The sequence below is a fragment of the Salmo salar genome, chromosome 20, assembly GCF_965601325.2.
Source record: "Salmo salar chromosome 20, fSalSal1, whole genome shotgun sequence".
NCBI lineage: Eukaryota > Metazoa > Chordata > Actinopteri > Salmoniformes > Salmonidae > Salmo > Salmo salar.
In genome coordinates this window covers 64,086,939-64,104,782 of record NC_138310.1, presented here as the reverse complement: position 1 = coordinate 64,104,782, position 17,844 = coordinate 64,086,939, and the positions used below count along the sequence as shown (strand labels likewise).

The following is a 17,844-nucleotide window of genomic DNA, read 5'->3' as shown; positions in this document are numbered from 1 at the left end:
GAGGGGAGATATACACAGCTGTGACAATAACCGACGAGAATTCTCTTGGGAGATAATACTGTCAACATTTGATTGTAAGGAACTCTATGTCAGGTGAACAGAAGGACTTGAGTTCCTGTATGATGTTACAATTACACCATGAGTCGTTAATCATGAAACATACACCCCCGCCCTTCTTCCCGGAGAGATGTTTATTCCCGTCGACGCGACGCACAAAGAATCCAGGTGGCTGTACCGACTCTGACAGCATGTCCCCAGAGAGCCATGTTTCCGTGAAACAGAGTATGCTACAATCACGGATGTCTCTCTGGAAAGCAACCCTTGTTATCTAGAGACTGTACATTAGTGAGTAATATACTCGGAAGTGGTGGGTGAAGTCTGACCAGAAGACCGCTCCGTTTACCTCTTCTGCGGCGACGTTGTTTTGGGTCAGCCTCTGGAATCAGTTAGAATGCCTTGGGTGGTTCGAACAAAGGATCCGCTTCGGGAATGTCACGTCCTGACCAGTAAAGGGGTTATTTGTTCTTGTAGTTTGGTCAGGACGTGGCAGGGGGTATTTGTTTTATGTGGTTCAGGGTGTGTTTGTGTATGTGTTCATGTAGAGGGGGTATTTGGTTTATATGGTTCGGGCTATGTATTTAGGTAGAGGGGTATTTGATTTATTAGTCCAGGGTTTTGGTTATTGTTCTATGTTAGTTTTTCTATGTTCTGTCTAGGTGTTTGTATTTCTATGTTTTGGTAATGGGGATTGGGGCCTTCAATTGGAGGCAGCTGTCTATCGTTGCCTCTGATTGAAGGTCCTATATTTAGGAGTGTTTTTGTCATAGGATTTTGTGGGAGATTGTTGCTGTGTATAGCTTTGTGCCTTACCGGCCTGTTCTTTGTCATCGTGGTTTTTTTGTATACGTTTTGGTTTTTCCTTCTTTGTCCTTTAATAAAAGAAGATGAGTATACATTTTCCCGCTGCGTCTTGGTCTAAACCCTACGACACTCGTGACAGGGAAAGTCGTATTCCTGGTCGTAGTGATGCTGCAGCATACATGATGTAATATGCCAGGGAGGTATGTATACTGTAGCTAAGAAAGTAATACTAAGTGTATGTTGTTAAGTAAGCTATTAGTAGCCCATGTGCCTCACCCTAATAATGTGGTATATTTCCCCATCTTAATGCCGCCTACTGTTCTGACTTGGTGGTGCACATGTTGCCTATGAGCTGTTTTAGAGAAATGTAATCATTGAATATTGTAAGAGCTTTCATTATCTGCTTATATGCCCCCTTTATTTATCCTACGGTTCTGACTTGGTGTACAGGGAGAACACTGTAAGAACAACCCATGTTCTGAATTCTGTCACTGTACTTTTCAAAAGTGCTAAACAAATAGTTATATTGACTAGGTCCATCCTAGCTCGCTCATTAATGTCTTGATCGAAATAACGGATTGCCACTTATCCGCTTGTCGTCCCCTTATGACATAGTCTGTACATCTTAATTGTCATTAGAAACCACATTTGTTTAACCTCTTGACGGTCGCCTAGGATAGGGGGCGCCACAGCGCATTTTGAAAAAAATGTGTGCCCATTTTAAATGGCCTACTACTCAAACTCAGAAGCTAGGATATGCATATAATTAATACTTGTGGATAGAAAACACCCTAAAGTTTCTAAAACTGTTTGAATGGTGTCTGTGAGTATAACAGAACTCATATGGCAGTCAAAACCCCGAGACAGATCGAAACAGGAAGTGGAATTCTGAATTGCGGACTCAACTTCATCACGTTGCCTATTAATCACACCGTGAGCTATGGTTCATTGAGCACTTCCTATTGCTTCCACTAGATGTCCCCAGTCTTTACAAAGTGATATGAGTCTCCTACTGTGAAAATTGACAGAATGACACGCTGTGGAACGTGGTCACACGGAGAGGGCCATCACCATTATGACGCCGGCACCCCTGGCTACCCTCCCCTTTCGAAACGTTTATAAAGACAATGCAATCGTCCCCCTTGAATCTTATTGGAGCTCTGGTTGAAAAAGGCCCTAAAGATTTATGTTATACAACGTTTGACATGTTTGAACGAACCTAAATAAGAAAAAAATGCATTTTGTTGAAAGAGTAGCCCCGCGCACGTCGGAACTTTTGGTGCAGCCTTCAGAACGCGCTAACAACAACAAGCTAATGGAACATAAAGGATGAACTTTTTCGAATGAAAATACATTTGTTGTGGACCTGGGAATCCTGGAAGTGCCTAAGGATGAAGATAATCAAAGGTAAGGGATTATTGACAATAGTATACAAGACTAGATTTGATATGCGATTGTTCCAAGATGGCGCTGACCTGTATTGCTAGCCTATTGTTCTGAGTATCGCATCCCCTTTTATCGCAAAGTGTGATTACCCAGTAAAGTTATTTTTAAATCTGGAATTACAGGTGCTTTCAAGAGATATTCATCTATAAATCTTAGAATGACAATATTACATTTTAAAAATGTTTTCGAATAGTAATTTAGTAAATTGTAGCGCTGTTTCATCGGAAGCTCTGGTTGAAAAAGCCCCTAAAGATTTATGTTATACAACGTTTGACATGTTTGAACGAACTTAAATATATGAAGAAGCTATTGGGACATAAATTATTAATTTTTCCGAACAAAACTACATTTGTTGTGGACCTGGGATCCCTGGAAGTGCCTTCTGATGAAGATAATCAAAGGTAAGGGAATATTTACAATAGTATACAAGAGTATATTTGTTATTAGATTGTTCCAAGATGGCGCTAATCTGTATCGCTAGCCTATTTTTCTGAGAATAGCATCCCCTTTTATTCCAAAGTGTGATTTTCCCAGTAAAGTTATTTTTAAATCTGGCAATGCGGGTGCTTTCACGAGATGTTAATCTATAATTCTTTGAATGACAATATTACATTTTAAAAATGTTTTCGAATAGTAATTTAGTAAATTGTAGTGCTGATTCACCGGATGCATTTGAGGGAAAATATTTTCTCAACGTCACGCGCCGATGTAAAATGCTGTTTTTATATATAAATATGAACATTATCAAACAAAAGAATGCATGTATTGTGTAACATGATGTCCTAGGAGTGTCATCTGATGATGATTGTCAAAGGTTAGTGCTGCATTTAGCTGTGTTTTGGTTATTTGTGATGCATGTGGTTGGTCGGAAAATGGCGATGTAGCTACTTTGACGATGTACTCTAACATAATCTAATCTTTTGCTTTTGCTGTAAAGCCTTTTTGAAATCGGACAATGTGGTTCGATTCAGGAGAGGTGTATCTATAAAACGATATAAAATAGTCCTATATTTGAGAAGAAAAAAATAAATGTTGTTATGGTTCGGTTATGAATGTGGCGATATGATTTTTCGCTGGATGTTGATCCCGCATGCGGGACGAGCGCTTCAAGAGGTTTTAAAAGGCAGTAAATGAGGTTGAATGAACTGTTTCGCTGCCAGACAAGGCTCTGCTGATAGCCAGGTGTAGCAGTGGTAAGGTGTTGGAACTGCTTCGGGACAGCTTTATGTAGGCCCTAACAGTTTGTGGCACCGTTTGTCACCGTTATAGTGCAATTAATGTAATGTTTAGTGTTGTGTAGTGGCACGCATCCCACTTTTTTTTTTTTGCCCCACCAAGATTTACATGTTAAAATCGCCACTGCAAAAAAACTCTCAGAAAGTGGGATATTGTCTGTATCCAGCAAAAAAAAAATATCCCCAAATAGTTCAAGTTGATACCCATCCCTCTGTCATCTAACAATGTTTTGGAGATGTTTGATGTGCATATTTTGGCAAGTGAAGTCCCCCCCACACTTCCCACCTGCAAAGTGCGCACAAGGACTGGGGCCAGCCAGAAATTAGGTGATTTCTATATGGTGGCATGGGAGAAAGAGAGGGAGACACTAGCAGGCATGATGCATGGCCCAGTGATTGCTTCTTCATCACTCTGTAAGGACTGCTTAAGACCCCCTTTTCTTAATACCCCATTGTCTTGCCCAATAGAGAAATTCAGCTGGGTTTGCATTGGCTGTTGGGGTAAACACTCGAGCTGTGTCCCAAAAAGCCCACTGTTCCCTATGTAATGCACTACTTTTGACCAGGGGCAATAGGGCTCTGGTCAAAAGTAGTGAACTTCATAGGGAATAGGGTGCCGTATGGGATGCAACCTAAAACTATAGACAGGGCTTATTAACCTGTTAGGGCTAGGGGGCAGTATTTGCACGGCTGGATAAAAAAAATGTACCCGATTTAATCTGGTTACTAATCCTACCCAGTAACTAGAATATGCATATACTTATTATATATGGATAGAAAACACTCTAAAGTTTCTAAAACTGTTTGAATGGTGTCTGTGAGTATAACAGAACTCATTTGGCAGGCAAAACCCTGAGACATTTTCTGACAGGAAGTGGATACCTGATGTGTTGTATTACCTTTAAACCTATCCCATTGAAAAACACAGGGGCTGAGGAATATTTTGGCACTTCCTATTGCTTCCACTAGATGTCACCAGCCTTTACAAAGTGTTTTGAGTCTTCTGGAGGGAGATCTGACCGAACAAGAGCCATGGAACGATGATGGCCCATTAGACACCTGGCGCGCGAGTTCATGTTGGGTACCCTCGTTCCACTACGTTATAAAAGAGTATGCATTCGTCCACCTTGAATATTATTCATGTTCTGGTTAAAAAAGGCCCTAATGATTTATGCTATACAACGTTTGACATGTTTGAACGAACGTAAATATATTTTTTCCCCTCGTTCATGACGAGAAGTCCGGCTGGCTTAGATCATGTGCTAACAAGACGGAGATTTTTGGACATAAATGATGAGCTTTTTTGAACAAAACTACATTCGTTATGGACCTGTGATACCTGGAAGTGACATCTGATGAAGAGAATCAAAGGTAATGGATTATTTACATAGTATTTTCGATTTTAGATCTCCCCAACATGACGTCTAGTCTGTATCGCAACGCGTATTTTTCTGGGCGCAGTGCTCAGATTATTGCAAAGTGTGATTTCCCAGTAAGGTTATTTTTAAATCTGGCAAGTTGATTGCGTTCAAGAGATGTAAATCTATAATTCTTTAAATGACAATATAATATTTTACCAATGTTTTCTAATTTTAATTATTTAATTTGTGGTGTTGACTTGACTGCCGGTTATTGGAGGGAAACGATTTCCTCAACATCAATGCCATAGTAAAACGCTGTTTTTGGATATAAATATGAACTTGATAGAACTAAAAATGCATGCATTGTCTAACATAATGTCCTAGGAGTGTCATCTGATGGAGATTGTAAAAGGTTAGTGCATCATTTTAGCTGGTTTTATGGTTTTGGTGACCCTGTCTTTGAATTGACAAAACATTACACACAACTCTTGTAAATGTACTGTCCTAACATACTCTAAATTTATGCTTTCGCCGTAAAACCTTTTTGAAATCGTAAAACGTGGTTAGATTAAGGAGATGTTTATCTTTCAAAGGGTGTAAAATAGTTGTATGTTTGAAAAATTTGAATTTTGACATTTATTTGGATTCAAATTTGCCGCTCTTGAAATGCACCTGCTGTTGATGGAGTGCACCACGGGGGGGACGCTAGCGTCCCACCTAGCCCATAGAGGTTAACTGGGTGGCTCAGTGAGTCATCTGTTTTGAACCGCTGTTTTTGTTGCAGTCTCTAAACTGAGCCCCCCCACCACTGGGGGAATTCTGTAATATTAAAAAACGAAAAGCATTGTGCTGTTTTTCTACCATTGATGTGTCTCACTATCAAGGCTGTGGGATTTCTGAAGTATAATATGGATATAGTCAGTCTCCCGTTGGTTCAGTCAAAATGTTCTGGTGATCTACCTGTGCTGAGACTATAGAAAACGTGAATCTACATTACAGAGAGTCATTTGCATGAGTCTGCAGTACACTGAATTAGCTAATTTGGGAAATCACTTGTAAGATCAATTTGAAAAACATTTGAAAAACCCTCCATTCCATTTAACACTAACCAATATTTAATGAATGTGATTTAAGATGAAATACAGTTTTGATACAGTTGATGTGAGTTGATAAACATTGCCAGTCTGAATAAAGGGAAGCAGAGTGATGGAGAGGTAATTTTCAGAGAAGGTAGTTGAATTACTGTAGCTGCTTCCAGTAGGCATGCATGGATTTGCCTCTGGAAAAGGGCCTGTCAATCTTCAAAGACCAAAATATAACCAAGAGGGAGGGAGTTACGTAAGACCAAATAAATCCCTGGGGTTTGAAAATCCGAGCACTGAGATTAAATAAATAAATAAATAAAAATAGATAAATAAAACAAAAACAAACCATAAGAAAAAACTAAATTACTTGTGGGAGATTGTATTGACCGATAACAAGGAGGAAAATTCTAATTTTACAAATCAATACATGCAGCAGAGCATCAAGCCCTGTCTGCTTTCTATTAATCTAACCGAATGTACAAACACATAAATGGATGTTTGAATTTATTTGAATGATTCAAAACCCTCATTTGTGATTTGTTGTGTGAAATTCTTTGCTTAACAAAACAGTGTGAATGTGTGTGTGTAAGTTTGCGTTTTTTTGTGTTAGAGCGTGCATGCATGTCTTGGAGAGCGAGCAGCTCCGCAGTACTACAATAGGAGTTGGAGAGAGTTGAAAATATGTTCAGGGGGCATTAGAGCCCTCTCATGCCCCCAGTATGCCCTGTGTGTAACATACCTTGTGATTGGTCCATGTGTCCCAGGGTCTCGATCTGCTCCACCAGGTCGTTGGAGTTCCACTGACTCATCCCCAGGAGGATGGCACTCTTCCCCTCCAGCACATCTGCTAGGACACACAGGGAGGAGGGTTACAATCTGTCTGTTGAGACACACAGACACACAGGGAGGAGGGTTACAATCTGTCTGGGACACAGACACACAGGGAGGAGGGTTACAATCTGTCTGAGACACAGACACACAGGGAGGAGGGTTACAATCTGTCTGAGACACAGACACACAGGGAGGAGGGTTACAATCTGTCTGAGACACAGACACACAGGGAGGAGGGTTACAATCTGTCTGAGACACAGACACACAGGGAGGAGGGTTACAATCTGTCTGCTGGGACACACAGGGAGGAGGGTTACAATCTGTCTGCTGGGACACACAGGGAGGAGGGTTACAATCTGTCTGCTGGGACACACAGGGAGGAGGGTTACAATCTGTCTGCTGGGACACACAGGGAGGAGGGTTACAATCTGTCTGCTGGGACACACAGGGAGGAGGGTTACAATCTGTCTGCTGGGACACACAGGGAGGAGGGTTACAATCTGTCTGCTGGGACACACAGGGAGGAGGGTTACAATCTGTCTGCTGGGACACACAGGGAGGAGGGTTACAATCTGTCTGCTGGGACACACAGGGAGGAGGGTTACAATCTGTCTGCCGGGACACACAGGGAGGAGGGTTACAATCTGTCTACCGGGACACACAGGGAGGAGGGTTACAATCTGTCTGCCGGGACACACAGGGAGGAGGGTTACAATCTGTCTGTTGAGACACACAGGGAGGAGGGTTACAATCTGTCTGTTGAGACACACAGGGAGGAGGGTTACAATCTGTCTGTTGAGACACACAGGGAGGAGGGTTACAATCTGTCTGCTGGGACACACAGGGAGGAGGGTTACAATCTGTCTGTTGAGACACACAGGGAGTAGGGTTACAATCTGTCTGAGACACACAGGGAGGAGGGTTACAATCTGTCTGTTGAGACACACAGGGAGGAGGGTTACAATCTGTCTGCTGGGACACACAGGGAGGAGGGTTACAATCTGTCTGTTGAGACACACAGGGAGGAGGGTTACAATCTGTCTGCTGAGACACACAGGGAGGAGGGTTACAATCTGTCTGCTGGGACACACAGGGAGGAGGGTTACAATCTGTCTGCTGGGACACACAGGGAGGAGGGTTACAATCTGTCTGTTGAGACACACAGGGAGGAGGGTTACAATCTGTCTGCTGGGACACACAGGGAGGAGGGTTACAATCTGTCTGCTGGGACACACAGGGAGGAGGGTTACAATCTGTCTGCTGGGACACACAGGGAGGAGGGTTACAATCTGTCTGTTGAGACACACAGGGAGGAGGGTTACAATCTGTCTGCTGGGACACACAGGGAGGAGGGTTACAATCTGTCTGCTGGGACACACAGGGAGGAGGGTTACAATCTGTCTGCTGGGACACACAGGGAGGAGGGTTACAATCTGTCTGTTGAGACACACAGGGAGGAGGGTTACAATCTGTCTGCTGGGACACACAGGGAGGAGGGTTACAATCTGTCTGCTGGGACACACAGGGAGGAGGGTTACAATCTGTCTGCTGGGACACACAGGGAGGAGGGTTACAATCTGTCTGTTGAGACACACAGGGAGGAGGGTTACAATCTGTCTGCTGGGACACACAGGGAGGAGGGTTACAATCTGTCTGCTGGGACACACAGGGAGGAGGGTTACAATCTGTCTGCTGGGACACACAGGGAGGAGGGTTACAATCTGTCTGCTGGGACACACAGGGAGGAGGGTTACAATCTGTCTGTTGAGACACACAGGGAGGAGGGTTACAATCTGTCTGAGACACACAGGGAGGAGGGTTACAATCTGTCTGCTGGGACACACAGGGAGGAGGGTTACAATCTGTCTGCTGGGACACACAGGGAGGAGGGTTACAATCTGTCTGCTGGGACACACAGGGAGGAGGGTTACAATCTTTCTGCTGGGACACACAGCGAGGAGGGTTACAATCTGTCTGAGACACAGACACACAGGGAGGAGGGTTACAATCTGTCTGCTGGGACACACAGGGAGGAGGGTTACAATCTGTCTGAGACACACAGGGAGGAGGGTTACAATCTGTCTGCTGGGACACACAGGGAGGAGGGTTACAATCTTTCTGCTGGGACACACAGGGAGGAGGGTTACAATCTGTCTGCTGAGACACACAGGGAGGAGGGTTACAATCTGTCTGCTGGGACACACAGGGAGGAGGGTTACAATCTTTCTGCTGGGACACACAGGGAGGAGGGTTACAATCTGTCTGTTGAGACACACAGGGAGGAGGGTTACAATCTGTCTGCTGGGACACACAGGGAGGAGGGTTACAATCTGTTTGCTGAGACACACAGGGAGGAGGGTTACAATCTGTCTGCTGGGACACACAGGGAGGAGGGTTACAATCTTTCTGCTGGGACACACAGGGAGGAGGGTTACAATCTGTCTGCTGGGACACACAGGGAGGAGGGTTACAATCTGTCTGTTGAGACACACAGGGAGGAGGGTTACAATCTGTCTGAGACACAGACACAGGGAGGAGGGTTACAATCTGTCTGAGGCCGGGACACACAGGGAGGAGGGTTACAATCTGTCTGCTGGGACACACAGGGAGGAGGGTTACAATCTGTCTGCTGGGACACACAGGGAGGAGGGTTACAATCTGTCTGCTGGGACACACACGGAGGAGGGTTACAATCTGTCTGCTGGGACACACACGGAGGAGGGTTACAATCTGTCTGCTGGGACACACAGGGAGGAGGGTTACAATCTGTCTGAGGCTGGGACACACAGGGAGGAGGGTTACAATCTGTCTGAGGCTGGGACACACAGGGAGGAGGGTTACAATCTGTCTGAGGCTGGGACACACAGGGAGGAGGGTTACAATCTGTCTGCCGGGACACACAGGGAGGAGGGTTACAATCTGTCTGAGGCTGGGACACACAGGGAGGAGGGTTACAATCTGTCTGCCGGGACACACAGGGAGGAGGGTTACAATCTGTCTGTTGAGACACACAGGGAGGAGGGTTACAATCTGTCTGAGACACAGACACAGGGCGGAGGGTTACAATCTGTCTGAGGCCAGGACACACAGGGAGGAGGGTTACAATCTGTCTGCCGGGACACACAGGGAGGAGGGTTAGAATCTGTCTGCTGGAACACACAGGGAGGAGGGTTACAATCTGTCTGCTGGGACACACAGGGAGGAGGGTTACAATCTGTCTGCTGGGACACACAGGGAGGAGGGTTACAATCTGTCTGTTGAGACACACAGGGAGGAGGGTTACAATCTGTCTGTTGAGACACACAGGGAGGAGGGTTACAATCTGTCTACTGGGGGACACAGGGAGGAGGGTTACAATCTGTCTGCTGGGGGACACAGGGAGGAGGGTTACAATCTGTCTGCTGGGACACACAGACACACAGGGAGGAGGGTTACAATCTGTCTGCTGGGGGACACAGGGAGGAGGGTTACAATCTGTCTGCTGGGACACACAGACACACAGGGAGGAGGGTTACAATCTGTCTGCTGGGACACACAGGGAGGAGGGTTACAATCTGTCTGCTGGGGGACACAGACACACAGGGAGGAAGATTTACATTTACATTTTAGTCATTTAGCAGACACTCTCATCCAGAGTATTTTACAAGAGCATTTGGGGTTAAGTGTCTTGGTTAAGGGCACATTGAAAGACTTTTCACCTAGTTTGCTCGACTAGGTGAACCAGCGACCTTTCGGGATACTGACGCACCATTACATTATCTTTCGGTTAATGGCGACCTGCCATCCACCATTATATTATCATAGAACCCAATCACATAGAAACTAATCACATAGTTGATGCTGAGAACTGAACCGATTATTTGGTTGGTTAACAAAGAGCAGGAGGGGAAATCTAGACACACACAGGAATAGACACAGGGACACTGGGACATATACACACAGAATCTACTGGGACACAGATACACAGAGAGCGGGGTTAGATGAATGGTTGCCACAAAAATTCCATATTTGATTCTGTCAATACAGGCATTTCCATACAGTTTATTTCTGTCCTTTGCTACATTTCGCCTAGTTTAGCCAAACCCAGACACAGCAGGTGTGGAAAGAGGCTACATCAGTGACACACGGCATGTAACTACCAATCAGAGGATTAACAGACTCCCATTGGACCGTCATCAGAGCCAGTTGAACTGACAGCGTGATGTGCTAATGATGAGCATGAGCCATGGTCAGAGTGGTTGTCTGCTGTGACGGTCGCTCTGGGCTGCTGCAGTCACAGTACCATGGTCAGAGTGGTTGTCTGCTGTGACGGTCGCTCTGGGCTGCTGCAGTCACAGTACCATGGTCAGAGTGGTTGTCTGCTGTGACGGTCGCTCTGGGCTGCTGCAGTCACAGTACCATGGTCAGAGTGGTTGTCTGCTGTGACGGTCGCTCTGGGCTGCTGCAGTCACAGTACCATGGTCAGAGTGGTTGTCTGCTGTGACGGTCGCTCTGGGCTGCTGCAGTCACAGTACCATGGTCAGAGTGGTTGTCTGCTGTGACGGTCGCTCTGGGCTGCTGCAGTCACAGTACCATGGTCAGAGTGGTTGTCTGCTGTGACGGTCGCTCTGGGCTGCTGCAGTCACAGTACCATGGTCAGAGTGGTTGTCTGCTGTGACGGTCGCTCTGGGCTGCTGCAGTCACAGTACCATGGTCAGAGTGGTTGTCTGCTGTGACGGTCGCTCTGGGCTGCTGCAGTCACAGTACCATGGTCAGAGTGGTTGTCTGCTGTGACGGTCGCTCTGGGCTGCTGCAGTCACAGTACCATGGTCAGAGTGGTTGTCTGCTGTGACGGTCGCTCTGGGCTGCTGCAGTCACAGTACCATGGTCAGAGTGGTTGTCTGCTGTGACGGTCGCTCTGGGCTGCTGCAGTCACAGTACCATGGTCAGAGTGGTTGTCTGCTGTGACGGTCGCTCTGGGCTGCTGCAGTCACAGTACCATGGTCAGAGTGGTTGTCTGCTGTGATCGTCACTCTGGCCTGCTGCAGTACCATGGTCAGATGGTAGTCCTTCATGGGCTGGCTCATAGAGACAGAGTGACACACCATGTCCAATACACTGCTCTCTCTCTCGCTCTCTCACACACACTCACACATGCCTGGCATCTCAGAGTGTCTGTGACACTGTTCTGCCAGGCCTGTCCACTACGATCACACTGAGAGGCCTACTGGTCACTGTCTGTCTCTTCAGCCCTTTATCTTCCTTCTCTGTCTGTCTCTGTCAACACACACACGGAAATACACAAAAATGTGTAGATGCATTTCAAACAAATTTACATAGGTATGAAAATACTGTACATTAACATGTGTAGATGCAGACAACACACACACAGATTTCAGCATCCAGATCCCAACAACACCCTGTAGGAGTTGAGAAAGGCCAGAGTTAAGACAGGAAGAGTCATTTCCCAGAGAGCAGCGCTGATGAGAGCAGCTTACAGCGACAACGGAAGAACACAATGCTTGTGAGGTGGAAACATGTTTAAAGTAGAGAGAAGAACAACGACTGTGAGGTGGAAACATCTTATGGATCAAATCCCATTAGCGGGATCAATTTGACAACATCCGGTGAAATTGCAGAGCGCAAAATAAATAAAAAAATATTTGAAATATTTAACTTTCATACAATCACAAGTGCAATAAACCAAATTAAAGCTTAACTTCTTGTTAATCCAGCCACCGTGTCAGATTTCAAAAATACTTTACGGTGAAAGCAAACCATGCGATTATCTGAGGACAGCACCCCATCAAACAAACACATGACAATCATATTTCAACCCGCCGGGCGCGACACAAAACTCAGAATTAACGATATAATTCATGCCTTACCTTTGAAGAGCTTCTTCTGTTGGCACTCCAATATGTCCCATAAACATCACAAATGGTCCTTTTGTTCGATTAATTCCATCGTTATATCTCCAAAATGTCAATTTATTTGGCGCGTTTGATTCAGAAAAACACCGGTTCCAACTCGCACAACATGACTACAAAATATCTAATAAGTTACCTGTAAACTTTGTCCAAACATTTCAAACAACTTTCCTAATCCAACTTTAGGTATTTTAAAACGTAAATAATCGATAAAATTTAAGACGGAATAAACTGCGTTCAATAGCAGATAAAATGAAAGTGGAGCAATCTTCAGGTCACACGCCTCAAACAAAACAGTCCACTTGGCTATACACCCAGAAAGGAAATGGCTACTTCTTAATTTCTCAAAAGAAAAACATCAACCAATTTCTAAAGACTGTTGACATCTAGTGGAAGCTATAGGAACTGCAAGCATATTTCTATTAAAACGGGCTTGCCATAGAAAGCCAATGGAAAATAGATTGACCTCAACAACAAAAAAATCCCTGGATGGATTGTGCTTGGGGATTCGCCAGCCAAATCAGTTCTGTTATACTCACAGACATTTTTCAACCAGTTTTAGAAACTTCAGAGTGTTTTCTATCCAAATCTACTAATAATATAATATGCATATCCTAGCTTCTGGGCCTGAGTAGCAGGCAGTTTACTTTGGGCACGCTTTTCATCTGGACATGAAAATACCGCCCCCTATCCCAAAGAGTTAACCTGTTAGGGCTAGGGGGCAGTATTGACACAGCCGGATAAAAAACGTACCCGATTTAATCTGGGTACTACTCCTGCCCAGTAACTAGAATATGCATATAATTATTGGCTTTGGATAGAAAACACCCTAAAGTTTCTAAAACTGTTTGAATGGTGTCTGTGAGTATAACAGAACTCATATGGCAGGCCAAAACCTGAGAAGATTTCATGCAGGAAGTGGCCTGTCTGAGAAGTAGTGTTTCATCTTGGCTATTTTTATTGAAGACTGAGGATCTTTGCAATAACGTGACACTTCCTACGGCTCCCATAGGCTCTCAGAGCCCGGGAAAAAGCTGAACGATATCGAGGCAGGCTCTGGCTGAAACACTTTACCGCTTTTGGCAAGTGGCCGCTCAGAGTACTATGGGCTTAGGCGCGTGCCCGAGTCGACCGAATGCTTTCTTTTCTTTTGTCTGTTTACCTAAACGCAGATTCCCGGTCGGAATATTATCGCTTTTTTATGAGAAAAATGGCATAAAAAATTGATTTTAAACAGCGGTTGACATGCTTCGAAGTACGGTAATGGAATATTTAGAATTTTTTGGTCACGAATTGCGCCATGCTCGCCACCCTTATTTACCCTTTCGGATAGTGTCTTGAACGCACGAACAAAATGCCGCTGTTTGGATATAACGATGGATTATTTTGAACCAAACCAACATTTGTTATTGAAGTAGAAGTCCTGGGAGTGCATTCTGATGAAGACAGCAAAGGTAATAACATTTTTCTTATAGTAAATCTGACTTTGATGAGTGCTAAACTTGCTGGGTGTCTAAATAGCTAGCCCTGTGATGCCGGGCTATCTACTGAGAATATTGCAAAATGTGCTTTCACATATCGAGTGCATAGAGGAGTTCTGTATCTATAATTCTTAAAATAATTGTTATGCTTTTTGTGAACGTTTATCGTGAGTAATTTAGTAAATTCACCGGCAGTGTTCGGTGGGAATGCTAGTCACATGCTAGTCACATGCTAATGTAAAAAGCTGGTTTTTGATATAAATATGAACTTGATTGAACAAAACATGCATGTATTGTATAACATAATGTCCTAGGGTTGTCATCTGATGAAGATCATCAAAGGTTAGTGCTACATTTAGCTGTGGTTTGGGTTTATGTGACATTATATGCTAGCTTGAAAAATGGGTGTCTGATTATTTCTGGCTGGGTACTCTGCTGACATAATCTAATGTTTTGCTTTCGTTGTAAAGCCTTTTTGAAATCGGACAGTGTGGTTAGATTAACGAGAGTCTTATCTTTAAAATGGTGTAAAATAGTCATATTTTTGAAAAATTGAAGGTTTTGCATTTCTAAGGTATTTGAATAACGCGCCACGGGATTACACTGGCTGTTGAGCGTCCCACCTAGCCCATAGAGGTTAAAGTAGAGAGAAGAACACAACGCCTGTGAGGTGGAAACATGTTTAAAGTAGAGAGAAGAACACAACGCCTGTGAGGTGGAAACATGTTTAAAGTAGAGAGAAGAACACAACGCCTGTGAGGTGTGAAACATGTATAAAGTAGAGAGAAGAACACAACGCCTGTGAGGTGTGAAACATGTTTAAAGTAGAGAGAAGAACACAACGCCTGTGAGGTGGAAACATGTTTAAAGTAGAGAGAAGAACACAACGCCTGTGAGGTGTGAAACATGTATAAAGTAGAGAGAAGAACACAACGCCTGTGAGGTGGAAACATGTTTAAAGTAGAGAGAAGAACACAATGACTGTGAGGTGTGAAACATGTTTAAAGTAGAGAGAAGAACACAACGCCAGTGAGGTGGAAACATGTTTAAAGTAGAGAGAAGAACACAACAGAAAGCCTGGTGCTCCGAGCAGAGGAAAGGAGATTTCAGCTATGCAAACAGATCAAATATACAAGCAGCCAGAACCAGATAACACAGACTAAATACAAGCCTCCACTGCCCTAGCCCAGCACCAAGAGGACCAGAAGGAAAGCCAAAATAAAGCAACATCTGATTCAGGGAAGGAATGAATGAAGGATGAGATTACCCTACAACTGACAGCCCTAGATGAGAAAGAAGAGAGTGGGAGGGATGCAGGAATGTCCTTCAACCAGACAGCACGGAGAGTTAGGGAGAGAAGAAAAGGAAGACATTGATAGTGTAGAGCAGGAGGTATATAGTCAGAACGGATGTAAACTCTGGATGACAATGATCACTATGTCAACAACATCATCCCAACATCATCCCGATGGCTCCCGTGTAGCGTAGCGGTCTAAGGCACTACATCTCAGTGCTAGAGGCGTCACTACAGACACCCTGGTTCGAATCCAGGCTGTATCACAACCGGCCGTGATTGGGAGACCCATAGGGTGGCTCACAATTGGCCCAGATTTGGCCAGTGTAGGCCGTCATTGTAAAGTTAAAGTTGCCTAGTTAAATAAAGGTTCAATTTTTTTTAAATTACATAAAAAAATCATGGTTGCAAACAGGACAGCACAAAAATACCCACTGCAGCCTAGCTACAGCGTATGATAATGGTTATTTATTTCGTGTGTTTTTTTAGGGGGTAGATAGATTCAGATAGATTGTGGCTTCCATCAATGTAATTATCTGCATCATTTCCAATCCCCCATATATTTTTTTGTAAATACAGTACATACAGCATATATTGTTTTTAATATATGTTCATTTATTATGTTCCCCTGCATTACCATCCCTCCTCTGACTGGAGTAAACTAATGGACAACAACTCTTAGGCTTCTGCTTCCAGCTTATACAGTGCCTTCAGAAAGTATTCAGACCCTTTGACTTTTTCCAAATTTTGTTACGTTACCGCCTTATTCTAAAATGGATGACATTTTTTTGAAATCCTCATCAATCTACACACAATACCCAATAATGACAAGGCAAAAACAAGTTTTTAGAAATGTTTTGAAGACGTTTTGAAGAAGCCACAGAGATGCCAAAACATTGGTAAATACCCAATAAATTACTGGGAGTTTATATATGGAGTGTGCGACTCTCTTCATGTTGACAGATGACTTGAAATTTAAACACAGCCAGCAGACACCATGCCACTGGTTAATTGTTTGTTGTCTCTTGACCCATGCTAGTCAGCGTTTCTCCTTTGCCAAGATAACCCATCCCCCTGGAATGGAGAGCACTCACTCAGAATGATGGGAGATTTTCATAGCTTGTGAAATATACAGAGTCATTGGTAAAAGGGGGGGGGTTGTATGGAGATATAAGTTGTCTGGTGTGCAAAGGGTGGAAAAGGTGCATCTCTCTATTGATCAGAGCGAAGTCTATTACTCCAATCCATCTTCATAAAGCTGAGAGCCAAGCACAGAGCCTTTGTTGATTCCTTTAGGTACATTAAAGGGATGAGGTGAGACCTAGTGAGTATGAACAGCACGTTAAGTCAAAACAGTGGCAGACTGTCACGTCCTGGCCAGTATAAGGTTAATTGTTTTGTAGTTTGGTCAGGACGTGGCAGAGGGTATTTGTTTTATGTGGTTCGGGGTGGTGTGTTTGTGTAAAGGGTGTTTGATTTAGTATTTCCGGGTTTTTGGTGGATGGTCTATGTGTTTGTATTCTATGGTTAGTCTAGTGTGTGTGTTTCTATGTTTGGTTAATTGGGGTTGGGACTCTCAGTTGAAGGCAGGTGTTGTCTATCTGCCTTTGATTGAGAGTCCTATATATTAGGGTGTGTTTGTGTGTGTGATTGGTGGGTGATTGTTCTGTGTTGAGCTTTGCTTTGACAGACTGTTTGTTAGTTGTTCGTTTTTTCGTTTTTGTTATTTTGTATGTTCATTTTTGAAGATAATTAAAAATCAAGATGAGCATTCACGTACCTGCTGCGTTTTGGTCCTCATTCACCGACGACAACCGTGACACAGACACAGCCATGCTATACAAACAGAGTATGATTTGTTTCTGTTTTCTAGAGGCTATCATGAATATTCCTACAGGACCTTGGTGGAGCCCACTTGCTTTAATTTACCACTGGGTAGAATGGAAAGAATGATATGAAAGCCAGATGAACACACAGCCTCTAAGGAGCAGCCAAACACCTCCCGAAGAGTCGGCCAGCCAGCCTCTTCAGTGAGTTCACAGCTGTGTCCCAAATGACATCCTAATTCCCTACATAGTGCACTACTTTTGACCAGATCCATATGAGCCCTGGTCAAAAGTAGTGCACTATATAGTGAATAGGGTGCCATTTTGGACATAACCAATGGGTTATCTCTTTAGCATATCAGAGAAGATATTTCTGACAGTTTAACACAATCTCATGGTTTTACTGGCCTGGAGCTTTATGATGTGGGTGACGGCATTAATCATCCAGGAGCTCATCGTGATGGCTTGGGTGGTATAATCCAGTACACTCCCACTCTCTCTCTCTTACTCACTCA

At 44.0% G+C, this 17,844-nt stretch overlaps 1 protein-coding gene across 3 annotated transcripts in view; it reads right to left on the bottom strand.

Moving 5' to 3' along the window:
* Window positions 1-17,844, bottom strand: part of LOC106581175 (membrane-associated phosphatidylinositol transfer protein 3) — a 129,554-nt gene that overhangs the window by 86,872 nt on the left and 24,838 nt on the right. For 2 of the 3 annotated variants that reach the window (XR_001323028.3, XM_014163053.3), the window contains exon 3: window positions 6,728-6,835. Coding sequence is in view for 1 of the 3 variants with exons in the window: in XM_014163053.3 (XP_014018528.1) it covers window positions 6,728-6,835 (108 nt within the window). In the remaining 2 variants the exon portion in view is untranslated. The remainder of the gene's footprint in view (window positions 1-6,727; window positions 6,836-17,844) is intronic. The other variant, XR_001323030.3, reaches the window with a different exon arrangement.